This window comes from Malaclemys terrapin, chromosome 8 (assembly GCF_027887155.1).
Source record: "Malaclemys terrapin pileata isolate rMalTer1 chromosome 8, rMalTer1.hap1, whole genome shotgun sequence".
NCBI lineage: Eukaryota > Metazoa > Chordata > Testudines > Emydidae > Malaclemys > Malaclemys terrapin.
The window spans coordinates 6,085,183-6,098,078 of NC_071512.1; the positions used below are offsets into that span (position 1 = coordinate 6,085,183).

General features: G+C 53.4%; 1 protein-coding gene across 1 annotated transcript; it reads right to left on the reverse strand.

Moving 5' to 3' along the window:
- On the reverse strand, window positions 1-12,206 carry GM2A (ganglioside GM2 activator). The gene is made up of 4 exons (XM_054037065.1): window positions 11,787-12,206; window positions 7,906-8,058; window positions 4,955-5,137; window positions 1-3,523 (listed from the first exon to the last, which is right to left on the reverse strand). Exons 1-4 carry the CDS (start codon window positions 11,898-11,900, stop codon window positions 3,368-3,370), a joined length of 606 nt encoding a protein of 201 aa, XP_053893040.1. The 5' UTR covers window positions 11,901-12,206; the 3' UTR covers window positions 1-3,367.
- Between the last annotated feature and the right edge of the window lie 690 nt (window positions 12,207-12,896).

Here is a 12,896-nt window from a genome sequence, read left to right on the forward strand (position 1 = left end):
TCTAGTTAAAAAGATTTATTAAGCACTCGTTGTGGCACCAGTACTAATGGCCGCTGCCTCCCAAAAAACCATCAGGCTTCAGCTAAGCAGCAAGGATGCAGGAGTCGGCGAGACGGTTAGTGCTTCTCCACATAGAACAAACCAGAGCAAAACCCACTGGCTGTTAGGACGTCGCTATAAAGCGTAGCAAGTTTAGGAAGCAGAAAGGCCTTTGTCTCTTAAACCTGTCATGGACACACAGACTGTGCAAAACATAGTGATTAGCATTGGGTTAATGCACAATCACACCAGCCCATGGGCTGCGGGTATTCAGTCGTTAAGGCTTATAAAGTGCTTTGAAGATCAGCTCTACCCAGCCGCTAAGTAGTAGTATTAGGGTGTCATACCCATGTATCGCAGATGTAATACAGAGCAGGGTGAGCAGTGGCTGTCACACGTGCCTGCTCAGAGGGTAGTAATGGAAGTCAGAATACATGGTGATGTACCACAACAGCACAGGACAGGTGTGCACTAATGATGTCATACACACCTGCCTTGCATGAAATACAGGAGAGGGTGTGCAGTGACAGTGTCTTATCCACACAAGTCGACTGTAACAATACAGGGTACAAGGCAGGGATGGCATGGCACATACATGCACCTCGGCTGTAATAGCAGGTGTGCAGTGATGGTGTAAATCTACTCACACCTCAGGTGCGCTAACACAGCGACGGTTGTATATATAAAAACAACGAGGAGTCCGGTGGCACCTTAAACACTAACAGATTTATTTGGGCATAAGCTTTCATGGGTAGAAAAGAAGTGGGTTTTTTACCCACAAAAGTTTATGCCCAAATAAATCTGTTAGTCTTTAAGGTGCCACCTGACTCCTCGTTGTTTTTGTGGATACAGACTAACACGACTACCCCTCTGATGGTTGTACACATACAGCTCCAGTGCAATAATACGGGACGGGGTGTGCAGTGATTGGGTTACGTATTCTCGGGTCAGCTGCACTGAACTGGGTCTGCGGGTGCAAGGTCAGCCCTGCATGTGAATTGGGAGGCAGGGACTTACAGCACTGAAAAAACACCACCCAAGCAATTTGATCCCATACCCATTGAAATCAACAGCAAAGCTCCCATTGACTTAACAGTGCAGAATCGCACCCAAAGTGAACAAATCAACAGCCCATAGTACACCGGATTAGGGTCCTGACTCCCTATTTCCAGGGGCACATCCTAAGTTACAACAATTTACGCCAAACAGAGACTCTGCTCCCTAAAGCCTGTCAAGACTGATGAACCAAGAGTCTGATCAGCACATTTTCGGGTGCCCCATTCCTTTGCTGTAGCTGCTAAATATGCTGGCTGCAAACCTACGAGGTTCTCAACTCATTTGTTCCTCTGCCCAGGACATGGCGGTGTGACCACCTGCCTCACCATGGGTTAGCACCTTTAAGAAATGGTCACTCCAACACTGGGGTCGAGAAGTTCAGAGTCGGGCGATTTTCAGTTGCTTGGACTCCTCATCAGCCAATCAAATTGTTCCTTTGGTTCAAGCCATCACAACCACATCCTTTTTAGAGTCACAGAAGCCCAGAGCAGAATGAGTCATTTGGTCCCCTGGTAGTGAGAATATTAGTACATTGCTTTCTTGGTTTGTTCCTCTTTTCTTTTTTTCATGCAGACATGGGAGAGAGATAATGTCCATACTGTTGAAGATCTGTCTCTTTGGCTGGCGATACCCACCCTCCCAGCTCTCCTTACATTACCATAAGCAATGACTTCTTCGGAATAGATCTGGTCCTGCGTGGTCCCATTTAGGAAGGTTATTTGTTGTCAGAGAATTCAGTGCTAGCTGTACAGCTCTTCGTGTTGACAGGTTTCCTGCTGCTGCTACCCAGGTTGACTCAGAAACATAAGAAGTGCCACCCCAAGATAGACCAATGGTCCACCTAGCTCAGTATCCTGTCTCCAGAAGTGGCCAGTAAGAATGAACATGTCATTTCTCCAGTCAAGTGTCGGGGTGCACATTCCTGGAGGGGGCTTGCACCCTCAAAGTATACAAGACGGCACTCCTGACCAGCCACCGACCGCCACATTGCAGAGAGGGGCAGCCAGCTCTAAGCCTCTTTTCCTTTTTCCAACTGATTATTTCTTTCTGTTTTCTTCCTTCAGTTTTGTTTTCTAAAATTCCCTGTGTGATATTTAAAAAAAAAAACCCAGACAAACAAAAACAGCCCCACACCCTAGCCCACAGATGGCAAAACCCCCTGAGACGGTAGAGGTTAAGTAGGCCACTCAATGGGTGAAATATTGTGAAACCCCATTTTGTTTTACATCAGTCAACTGGAGGGCTACCGGGCCCTCCCATTGTTACTGACTGGACGGGGGGAGAAGGGAGCTTAAGCAACATGAAAAATGCAATTTCATTACATATGTGGGAAAATAATCAAACTAGACCCCCCCCCCCATTAAGGCTGGTTTGTAGCACAGCGATACGACTCTCTCAAGGCGAGAGTGCGCATAGGGACATTCTGGCCTGGAACAGAGCTCCAAAAAGTTGGAGCCACCACTAGGATATGACGGAAAGAGTCAGCATTAGACCCGAGCCAGCAGTTTAACCTGATATTTCCTAGGATCAGAGAAGTCAGGGGCAGAAGAGACCCATACGGCCATCCAGCACATAGCGCTGCAGTGAGGGGCGTTCCCCAGCAAAGCGCAGCTGGGACTCAAACAGAAACTGCGATGGGAAGTTCTGTTTAGTGCTGTGTGCCTCCCTGTGGGCCTGATCCCTCCGGGGTGTGTGTTTTCTATTGACTTCAGGGAATCTGCCCAAAGCTGGCATGGTGAATGGTGCGCAGCCGACCAGGACCGGGAGAGGGACGCTGCTCTACAGAACAGCATGAACAGGGGTGGAGGGAAGGGTCTAAGCCCCGCTGGGAAAGGCAACAAGTGGGGCTGCAATTGTAGGGACTGCGACGAAGACTCTCTCAAGTCTCCTCGCTAGGAGCCGGAGCCCTTGGAAAGGCTCCTATTGACTTCAAGAGGCTTTGAATCAGGATCAGGAGGGACCCAACCAGAGAGGGCCCCGCTGGCATTTGCCAGCCTTGCCCACCTCTAAGTCCACCCTGCACAGAGGACAAAGGCGTCTCCCCGCCATCCCCCCCTCCATTGGCCATTTTTTTTCTGAGAGGGAGAAGGGCGAATAGAGGCAGGAAAGGACAAGCAGCAGCTTTGTGAGGGCAGGCGGCAGCAAGAGGCAGCGGAAGGAGAAAGAGAGCTGCCAACCGGCTCCGGTGTGCGTCTCTGCCAGCGGGAAGAGAAAGGAAACGTGGCAGTCTGCAGCGGGGGCTGGGCTTGTGGTCGGGCAGGGCTGGCCAGCCTCACTCGGAGTGGAGGGACAAGGCCACCTTGACACAGGCGAGCTGCTTGGCACCGTTGCTCAGGACAACCTGGATGCGGTAGTCGCCATTAGTCAGCCAGGAGGGCAACTGTATGACGGGCAAGTAGAACTCAGTGGATGGCAGGGAGTAGGAGCCCTGAGGAGGGAAACAGATGCCAAGATGTTAGCACACAGCAGCTCCCGCCTCACCCCACCACTGGCCTCTCCTGCCCCAAGGTACAAGCCCACTGAGGGGTGACCCCACCAAGCTTTCGGATTCTACCCCCATCTGCTCCCTGCCCTGCACCTCTTGGGGAATCTCAGTCATTATCAAGATGAACAAAACAAGCATGTTCGAATATCCATAACTACTGATCACTAATTACTTCCCCACCCTGCAGCCCACTGCCCGGTGATTTCCAGGTCAGCCTCTCTGCTTGGTTCAGAGATCTCAGCACCTGTGGGTTTCTGCCTGTATTCCCCTATGTTCCTGGGCCGCATTTCCACTGTCCGGGCTAGCTCAGTACGACTGGCTCCGGCAGTGTCTGGAAGGTGACTTTCTCCATTCTAGCCAGCTTCACCGCTGCAGGTAAGTTACTCCCTGCCCCTGATCTGGGAGACTTTCCCAGGCCAGAGCGAGTCCAGCTGCCTTTGGGGCAGTGTTTCCCAGCAATGTTACAAACAGCCCCCAGGTGCCAGCAGCGATCAAAGCGAGCTGACACCCCATCAAATCCGTCTGGAACCATCCTTCGGCCAGTCGAAGCGCAAGAAGATCCAGTGATCACGCAGAGACTGAGCCCCTCCTCAGGGACTCCCTCGCTCCCAGCCTAGCCCACAACTCCGGGGGCCTTCCTGCGCTGCTGACCCACAACGGCTGCAGAATGCCCCCAGGGATGGGGAGGCAAAGCCCAGACCTCCCTGGGGTGGGCCTGCTGGACCCAGACTCTGCCTGATTCCCCTGTCTTGCACCATGTGTGCAAAGCGGGTGCTTCGGATTGGGTCAGAACAGGTCTATCTAGTTCAGGACCCTGTCTCCACCAACAGCCAGTTCCTCTGACCTGACCCCCGGGCTGTAAGGCAATGGAGAATCCAGCCAACAGACATGGTGCCCTCTAACTCCCCCTTCTCTCAGCTGTCGATTTCTATCCTCTCTCCTCCCAGTACTTTGGGTGGAGGGATAGCTCAGTGGTTTGAGCATTGGCCTGCTAAACCCAGGGTTATAAGTTCAATCCTTGAGGGGGCTACTTAGGGATCTGGGGCAAAATCAGTACTTGGTCCTGCTAGTGAAGGCAGGGGGCTGGACTTGATGACCTTTCAAGGTCCCTTCCAGTTCTAGGAGATAGGATATCTCCATTCATTTATTTTTATTTACTCGCAAAGCCTCTTCCCCAGCACCAGATAGCTGACTGAGAGGGCACGGGGAGAGGAGGGCTGCCATGCTGAACAGGGGTCCTGGACTTAGGGGGTGTGACCACACTGCCCTTTCCATGTCACTATGTAACAGGACGCTCCCTGTTGGCTCGTGGCTACACGGGAAGCAGGGAGTCCTGACAAGGAACATGCGGAAAATGGCTGGCTTAGCGCTTACCTGTTTGAAGGGGCAGTGACAGGGGATACCGTAGCTGAGCAGGGGCTCAGGGCATGGTGATCCGGGGGGGATGACGTTGTCCAGCATTCCGCAAAGGCCATCGTACGTGCAGCTCCCGACCTGGTCCACACAGGGGATCTTTATCCATATGTCAACTATCTTCTTTTCCACGGTAAACACCGCCTGGGACAAAGGGTTGCACACATCACATACCAGAGAATCCCAGCTGGTACGGTCTCCCCTCCACCCTTCTCCTGCTCCAGGAAGCCTTCCTCTGTAACCTTGCCATACACCAGCTTTCCTGACCAATTGGCCCATGGCCCATCTTGGTTTCTCTTGGTGGTTTTAGATTGTAAGCTCTTCCAGGCTGGAAAAGCACCTTCCTAAACTGAAGGCACTGGGACTACTCCAGATGGACAGATCAGAAACCAGCCCTATGTCTGCAAAGTGCTGAGTTCTTAGGGCACAATGCAAGATATTTTTAGGAACAAAAACACCTGGGGAAACCTTCAGCAGGCCGTAGGTTTCCTATTCAGAACAGCTCAATGGAGACCCATCCTCTTTAATTCTGGTCCCGAAAAAACACATGACTCTACCCAGATTTGAAACCCTCACTATCTCTCTGTGGCGCCCCTAACACAGCGGGACCTCGATCTAGGCAACTTCCAAGCATTACCACAACACAAACATGAAATAACAGCGATGGGAACAGCAGTAAAGGCTGTGAAGTCTTGCCCTTGGAGATGCCGGCACAGTTCCCGCCGAACTCCAGGGCAGAATTTGACCCGCTCTGATTCTTTGGCATGAGCAGCAGCGTGATAAACCACCCCAAGGAGCAGCAGAAAGTCAATCCAGAGCCACATTCCACTAAATAAAAGAAGCGGAACAGAAATGTACTGGCCTGGGCAGCAATTCCTGTTTCGCCTGGCTGGGTGTTTGGCTCTGGTGCAGCTGCCCGGCTGAAGGACAGGAAGCACTTGAGAGGCAGGGGTGAAAGGCGGGCTAGTTCTTCTCTAACTTCTGCAATCACAGCTGTGTCCTTGAGTCAGCCCCGGTTTCTTCCTGCCCTGAATCCCAGCAGCCATCTCTCTGCCTGCTGCAGCCAGGACAGGTCACGCCCTGCGTCCTCGGTTAGGCCAGAGGTAGTTGGGCGTGCCAGGCTAGCAAAGGGGAATTCCACTGGCTCAGCCCAGCGCTGGCAGTGACCTTGCCCAGATGTAAAGAGCAGGGGAGAATCAGGCCTGCTATCACTCGCTACGCACACGCTTGGGAAATAACAACATCACCCCGTCAGCACTGGCTCTGCACGCGGGGCTGCCTGCTGGTTAACACCCTGCATCAGAGTCCTGCCCCGGCAGATCAGGGCCCAGGGCAGAGCGGGTGTAACTGCCCCCACCTGGCCAAGCCCTCGCCCGCCACACTGACACGAAGAAGGGCAGGCCGGGGCTCGCAGTGTCACTGATGGGAAGGGAGCCCTGTAGCAAGGCCTGCCTCCCCCTGCCGCCCACACCATCACATGATCCAGCTCGCACGGCAGGGGAACTTGGTGAACCAGAGCCACCAGCAGCCCTTCTGCTTTCAGCGAGGCTCAGGAACAGCTGAGCCGGCTGCTGCAGCCTTCGCCATAGCCCTCCTGCCCCCTCCAAGGGGCACACGCCCTGCAATGCCCACCCCTCAGCCGTGTTTGCAGCCTGGGCGGTGCAGGTCACTAATCTCTGAAGGCCAGACCCTCTGCCGGGGGTCCCAGGAAGGCATGTGGGCTCAGGAGGGCCCCAGCCCCCCAGCTGCAGCAGGTGCTGTGCACGTGTGGAGGAGTTTTAAGGAAGGGATTCTGTTAGTTATCGGCGTCTCCGCAATCAGGAGCCTAGTCTGGCATTTGGGGGTGGGTAATGGGTCTACTCCCCCTGGCCAGCGTTCTGGGGAGGGGGGTCACCTGGTAGAGAGGCATCTCCCACCTGCCCCTCTGCATCTCCTGGTGTCCTATCCCTCCCCCCCTTCCTCTTCTCTCGTTTCAATTTCCAATGAAGGTTTCCCCTTTTCTCTTCCCCTCCTCCTGACCTTAATCTGACTCCCGCACTCAGAGTCTCCGATTTCTCTGCCCACCAGCATCCCCCTTCTCACTGCTTCTGTGTTCCCTCCTTCCTCTCACTCCCTCCCCCTGTGTTTCCTCATTCTCTGAACACCCCTTTGTGGCCTTTAGCTCGGTGAAATCATTCCCCACCTGGGCGAGGAAAGATCAAGGAAACGGCCCCCGTTGGAGCTCGCCGCATCTAAAACTCTCGGCCTTATTCTCCCACTGGCTTCGCTGGATCTGCGGGTGCCCAGGATTTGCCAATCAGGCCGTGGAAGTTTCGGTGCCCGCCTTCCTCAGACTTGGCTGCGTTCCCTCAGAGCCTCATTCATCACCCCAGCCTAACACAGACGCCGCCAGGTTGCTCCAGGGAGTGGGAGGTGGGAGCAGCTTGGAGCTTACCCAGTTCCACTTCGCAGGCCGGGCCCACGGGGCAAGGAGAGGGGGTGGGAAGTCACAAGGGAGTGACTACACCCCAATCAATGGGCTGCTTTAACTTTCCTGAAGGGAGGGGAATAGCTATTGTGGTACGAGCACCTTTCTGCCCATATAACTGCATCCGTCCAAGGGGTTGCACTGACCCGTTTCAGTGAAAAGTTGCTGCCCAACAGCCAGACCGTGCACAGACCAAGCCAGAATAAGAAACTCTGGGCCCTGGAAACCGACTGCAGCAGTGGAAGGTCTGGGGCTGGAAACACGCCCCAGGTCTAGCAATCCCCATTTATTCACACCTGTTGGGCATTTCAGAGAATCGAAAGGCCGCCGGGGCCAGGTGCTGTGGTGGCTTTGGGCACATTCTTTCCCAGCACTCCACAGCACGTTAATGGGCAGATCCTGTGTCTGAAGAGGCCTCTCTGGCGGGCTTGCCTATTTCACATACCTTCAGAGGGGAGCCGATGTCAACTTCACTGGAAACCGCCACGCTGACTTTCAGGTTCCCAGGGATTTGGATCGGGTCCGGGGCTATGGACAGACTCTTAATCACAAAGGGATCGGTCCCATTGCCACAGTTCTGCCACGAGAAGCCACCAACCTACAGGATTGAGCGAAGGAAAGGGTTAAACGGTCTCTGTACTCAGCTGGGCTGGCTGGAAAGAGGCAGAGTAGAGTTCTGGAGTGTGACAGCCCCTCAGAATTCTATTGTGGGGACAGAGAACTCCATCCATTTCTCTCTCTCACACACACACGGGCATGAGCTTTTCAAGCATGAAGTCAAATGCTGAAGAAATGGTAACACTGTTCTAATATTTCAGGAGGAGATTTTCAAAAGCTCCCAAGGGATTTAGGAGCACAAATGCCATTGCCTCTGGGATCCTAAATCCATCGGGCATTTTAGAAACTCTCCTCAGGCAATAATTATAAAGCCTTTTAATACATTTGAGCCCAACACTTGCTCCTCTAGCTGGCATTTCCAAGTTTCCTATTGAACAATGCTTATAAAAACATGCATCTCCCAGATTTAATGTGTGTGTAGAAACCGCACATTCGTCGCTGACGTCACCAACAAACACTAGACTCTGAAACTCAGAGGGCTTGTTTTATTAACAGGTTCTGAACTGAGTATATGGCCTAGTCTACACACACACTAGCACCAGTGTAATTGAAGGTGTGGTTTTATACTGATTTAGTTAGACCAGTGCAGCTTTGTGTGTGGGCAGTCTTAAACTGATTTAAATCTGGTTTAATACCAGGTTAGCTGGTGTCGGTAAACTAACAGGTGCAAGCTAAACCACCAGAAGAGTATCTACAGTGGTTTGCCGTACACACAGAAGTTGTACCAGTTTCACTTAAATCAGTTTTGTTACACCAATGCACCAACTTTTGTACACAAACTCTTATATTAGTTTAAAACTGTTTCGGTCAGTTCAGCTTGTACCTGTAAATTTACCAACACAAATTACACCAATATAAACCAGATTTAAGCTGGTTTAAGAGCATCCATGCACAAAGCTGCACTGGTTTAACTGAACTGGTATAAAGTCACACCTCCAGTTCAAACCAACACAGCTTCGTGTGCACGACTGGGGCTACATCAAATTAAAACCAATTTCATTCAAACCAGTGCAACGTCTGTGTGTAGACAAATCATTCGAAACCAAAGTCCATTTATCCACAGGACAGGTACAGCAGAAGCAACAATAGTTTCATTGGACATCCCCTCACATGGACTCATCAGCATACCTTGCTCCCGTATTGGGACAGACGGGTTGCCCCCGCAGAACCACTCTGATTTACAGTCGGTTCCATCCCACTGATATCAGTGGGATTGCCAACATGTCACCAAGAGGAGAACTTGTCCCAGTAGCCCACCTCTGTCTAGTCCTAGAAAATTTCAGCATGTAGCGTTCTGCTGGAGTGGGTGTATCGCTATAGATTCACAACTCCAATATAAGAACATAAGAATGGCCACAGTGGGTCAAACCAATGGTCCATCTAGGCCAGTATCCTGTCTTCTGACCAGATGCGTCAGAGGGAATGAACAGAATGGGGCAATTAGTAAGTGGTCCATCTCCTGTCATCCAGGCCCAGCTTCCGGCAGTCAGAGGTTTTGGGCCACCCAGATCATGGGTTGCTTAGGATTTCCATGGAACATCTTGTGCTGCCGAATCAGAGTGCCTCAGTCTGAGTCATGGATAACTCTGCTCCTTCTAAATAACATTTCTCCAGCCACATCAAAGGCACATGTTCCCGGGAAGGGACAAAAGTCCAGGTCAAGTTTGACGCTTTATCACTAAAGCCATTTACTTAGTTTGAGTGCAAACATGAGGCTGAACAAGCAAGAGACAAGGTTTTGTAAGCCCAGCTCCCTGGGAGGGGACACTAGTGAACTGACCAATGTGAGTTCAGAAGGAGCACCGAGTAATTGTTCTGACAGGTGGGGGCTATAGGGCAAAGTAGGGAAATGCTGCTTCCACCAGAGTTATAGTCCAGGTAATGGGTAATTGGATGCACCTTTTCACTGCCACAGCGGTATAAAGTGGCCTCAGTATAAAAGTGAATCAGGCCCTCAGTATCAATTCAATGTTTGCTTTTGACTAGATGCTCTTGTGTAATGGTCTGGCACACACTGAAACCCCGGCCTGGCAGCACGGAGTGGCTCTACCCCTGGCATAGCCACCTGGGGGGGGTCACATCAATGAGGTGTAATGCCAGCAGAGCAGCTCTTCCACACGACCGCTCCGCCCTGCAAGCCAGCCCCAGACACCCCTGCGCCTTTCTGGGCTCCTTGGGGGTCACTGGCCACCGGCGTTATTTAGAACAGGCCTAAAGCTGCCGAATTTCAGGCTGAGACAAATCTAAAGCACAGCCCCCTATCAGGAGAGCATAAAGGGGGCTTACAGACATCTCTGCACCTCCCTTCCCAAGCTGCACCCCTCAGCGGCAGTGAGGCTCCGGGCCAGGCGTCCATGTCCGTTCTGCAGCCTCTGTGCAAAGAGTTACATGCTTCTCTGCTGGACCGTGCGTTTTTGGACAGATCCTCTGGCTCTGGGGAGATCTCTCACCCCCACAGACTCTCTCCAGCCTCTCACCACTTTAGCTGGTGAGGTCGTTGCTGCAAAAGCAGAACTGACATTTAAAAGAACAAAATGAGAACTGAAAGTTGGGCCCGGCCCAGATAAGGCAGCCCCTGGGCCTGGTCTCTGTGCTGGCTCTCCTGAGGTCACAGGGCTGGTATTGCACAGATTCAATAACAATGCAATCTATTTCATGCCTGAGTGATGGTCCAAATGGCAAGGACTCCAGGAGGCGGGTAAGGAACGGGACAGCCATTAGGAACAGCTCAGGCCGCAGTTATCCATAGTATGCGGGGATGGCTGAGGGACCTTGGTCCAGCTCCTGGTGGACAAGCATCCATGTCACCAAACCACCACTACGGAGACCCTCTCTGGCCATCGACACAGGCAGTGCCAGTGCACAGAAGGGCAAAGCCTGTGGGGTCTCATTCTCCACCTGATGCCATCGTTTGTACCCACAAATCATAACGATACAGAGCCGGCTCTTAGAAAGGGCTTTTCATTAAAGCCACACTTGACTTTTCCTTCCAAATGGTTTGTTAATTTATACCCCAAAAAAGGTTAAAAAAATTTGTCAGAGGTCAAAATGGAAACGCGTCGAAACGATCGAAACACGACGTCTCGACTGACCCGACGGGAATTCTTCTCCCACTGTCGGTGTGCGAAACCGTTGGCAATTTTGGATCCTGGTCCCAATGCAGGAGGTAGGGTGACCAGATGTCCCAATTTTATAGGGACAGTCCCGATTTTGGGGTCTTTTTCTCACATAGGCACCTATTTACCCCCCCCCCCCCCCGCTCCTGTCCCGATTTTTGACACTTGCTATCTGGTCAGCCTAGCAGGAGGGGACCATTTGGGGAGACCTTCAAAATTCAGGCCAGGCAGGAAAACCATTTCCCACCCAGCGCTCCCGCTCCGGCTGCTGCCCGGAGCTGGGACCTTGTTCCCCGCACCGGCTCACCGTCCACACAGGCCAGCCCGCCCTAGGCAGTCAGGACACTAGCAGGCTCCAAAGTGGGCATTCACCCACGAACGCTTATGCTCCAATACATCTGTTAGTCTATACGGTGCCACAGGACCCTCTGTTGCTTTTTACAGATCCAGACTAACACGGCTACCCCTCTGATGCTTAACAGGCTCCGACACTTGCCACGTGTGGGCTGGTGCCCGGGGACCCTTAGGAACGTGCGTCTGCCCCACGGCACAGCCCCTGGCCCGTCCCCGGGGGGGGGTGAAGACCCCTTACCTTGCTCAGCCGCCTGGACTGAGGCCTCTCCACCAGGAAGGGCTGTCCCCACCGGCCGCCCAGCACAGCTGGGCACAGCTGCAGGGCACAGAGGGCCAGGGCCAGCGCCTGCATCGCTGCCTCTGCTGCGGGGCCGAGTGAGCCGGAGCCGGGACGGGAGGCGGAGCGCGGCCGGGGAGGCTCCGCTCAGGACGCCGGGGCAGCCGCGCTGATGCCGGGTCTCTGTGCCGGAGCGAGCCGGGCAGGGTAAGGGTAAGGCGGCGGCGGCGGACTGCGGCTCGCTCGGCAGTTCCGCCTCTGGGCTCGCTCGCCCCCTCTCCCCGGCCTCCGCTCCCTCCTCCTTGCTGCTCGGCCGCTTCTCTCTTCCTCTTTCGCGTGGGTCTGGTTAACCCCCAGGCTGGAGGTGCAGGGAGCTGGCACGGGGATGCAGAGAAAGGGGCCCTGCCCTCTGCCGGCAACGCAGGGCTGAGCAGAAACAGCTGCCTTGATCTGCCCTGCCTGCCTTGCCATCAGCTCCCTAGCAGCCCCACCGCTCATTTCCAGGGCCAGGCGCTGTGCAGACACAGGACCAGACAGGCCCTGCCCCAAAGAGTTTGCAATTTCAGTGGAAGACAAGAGCCCACAGGTGGGAACCGACCGACACACCAGGGGAGCACAGGGAAACGGTGCCCCAATGATCTCGGCACACTGATTCCCCAAGCGCCCCTGCCAATGGCACTGCTGACATGCAGCCGCCCGATGACACAGGACTAGCCCTACTGAGTGAGACTGATGGCCCGTCTAACCCAGTATCCTGTCTCTAACAGGGACCGGTACCAGACGCTCCAGAGGAACATGCATCAGGGATACTTAGGGTGGGAGGGATAGTTCAGTGGTTTGAGCATTGGCCTGCTAAACCCAGGGTTGTGAGTTCAATCCTTGAGGGGGCCACCTAGGGGTCTGGGGCAAAAACAGTACTTGGTCCTGCTAGTGAAGGCAGGGGGCTGGACTCGATGACCTTTCAAGGTCCCTTCCAGTTCTAGGAGATCGGATATCTCCATAATTTTTAAGGAGTTGCCTGCCCATACGATGTTTTTTTCCTAGCCCCAGTCAATTAATGGTTGCTTTATC

Bases quoted from the DNA above. Each gene is read 5' to 3' on its own strand.
- GM2A (XM_054037065.1), bottom strand. From the start codon at position 11,900: ATGCAGGCGCTGGCCCTGGCCCTCTGTGCCCTGCAGCTGTGCCCAGCT. The intron at 8,059-11,786 runs GTAAGGGGTCTT...TCAATCCTGTAG, and splicing joins AGTCCAGGCGGCTGAGCAAG to GTTGGTGGCTTCTCGTGGCA. The intron at 5,138-7,905 runs GTATGTGAAATA...CCTTTGTCCCAG, and splicing joins ACATCGGCTCCCCTCTGAAG to GCGGTGTTTACCGTGGAAAA.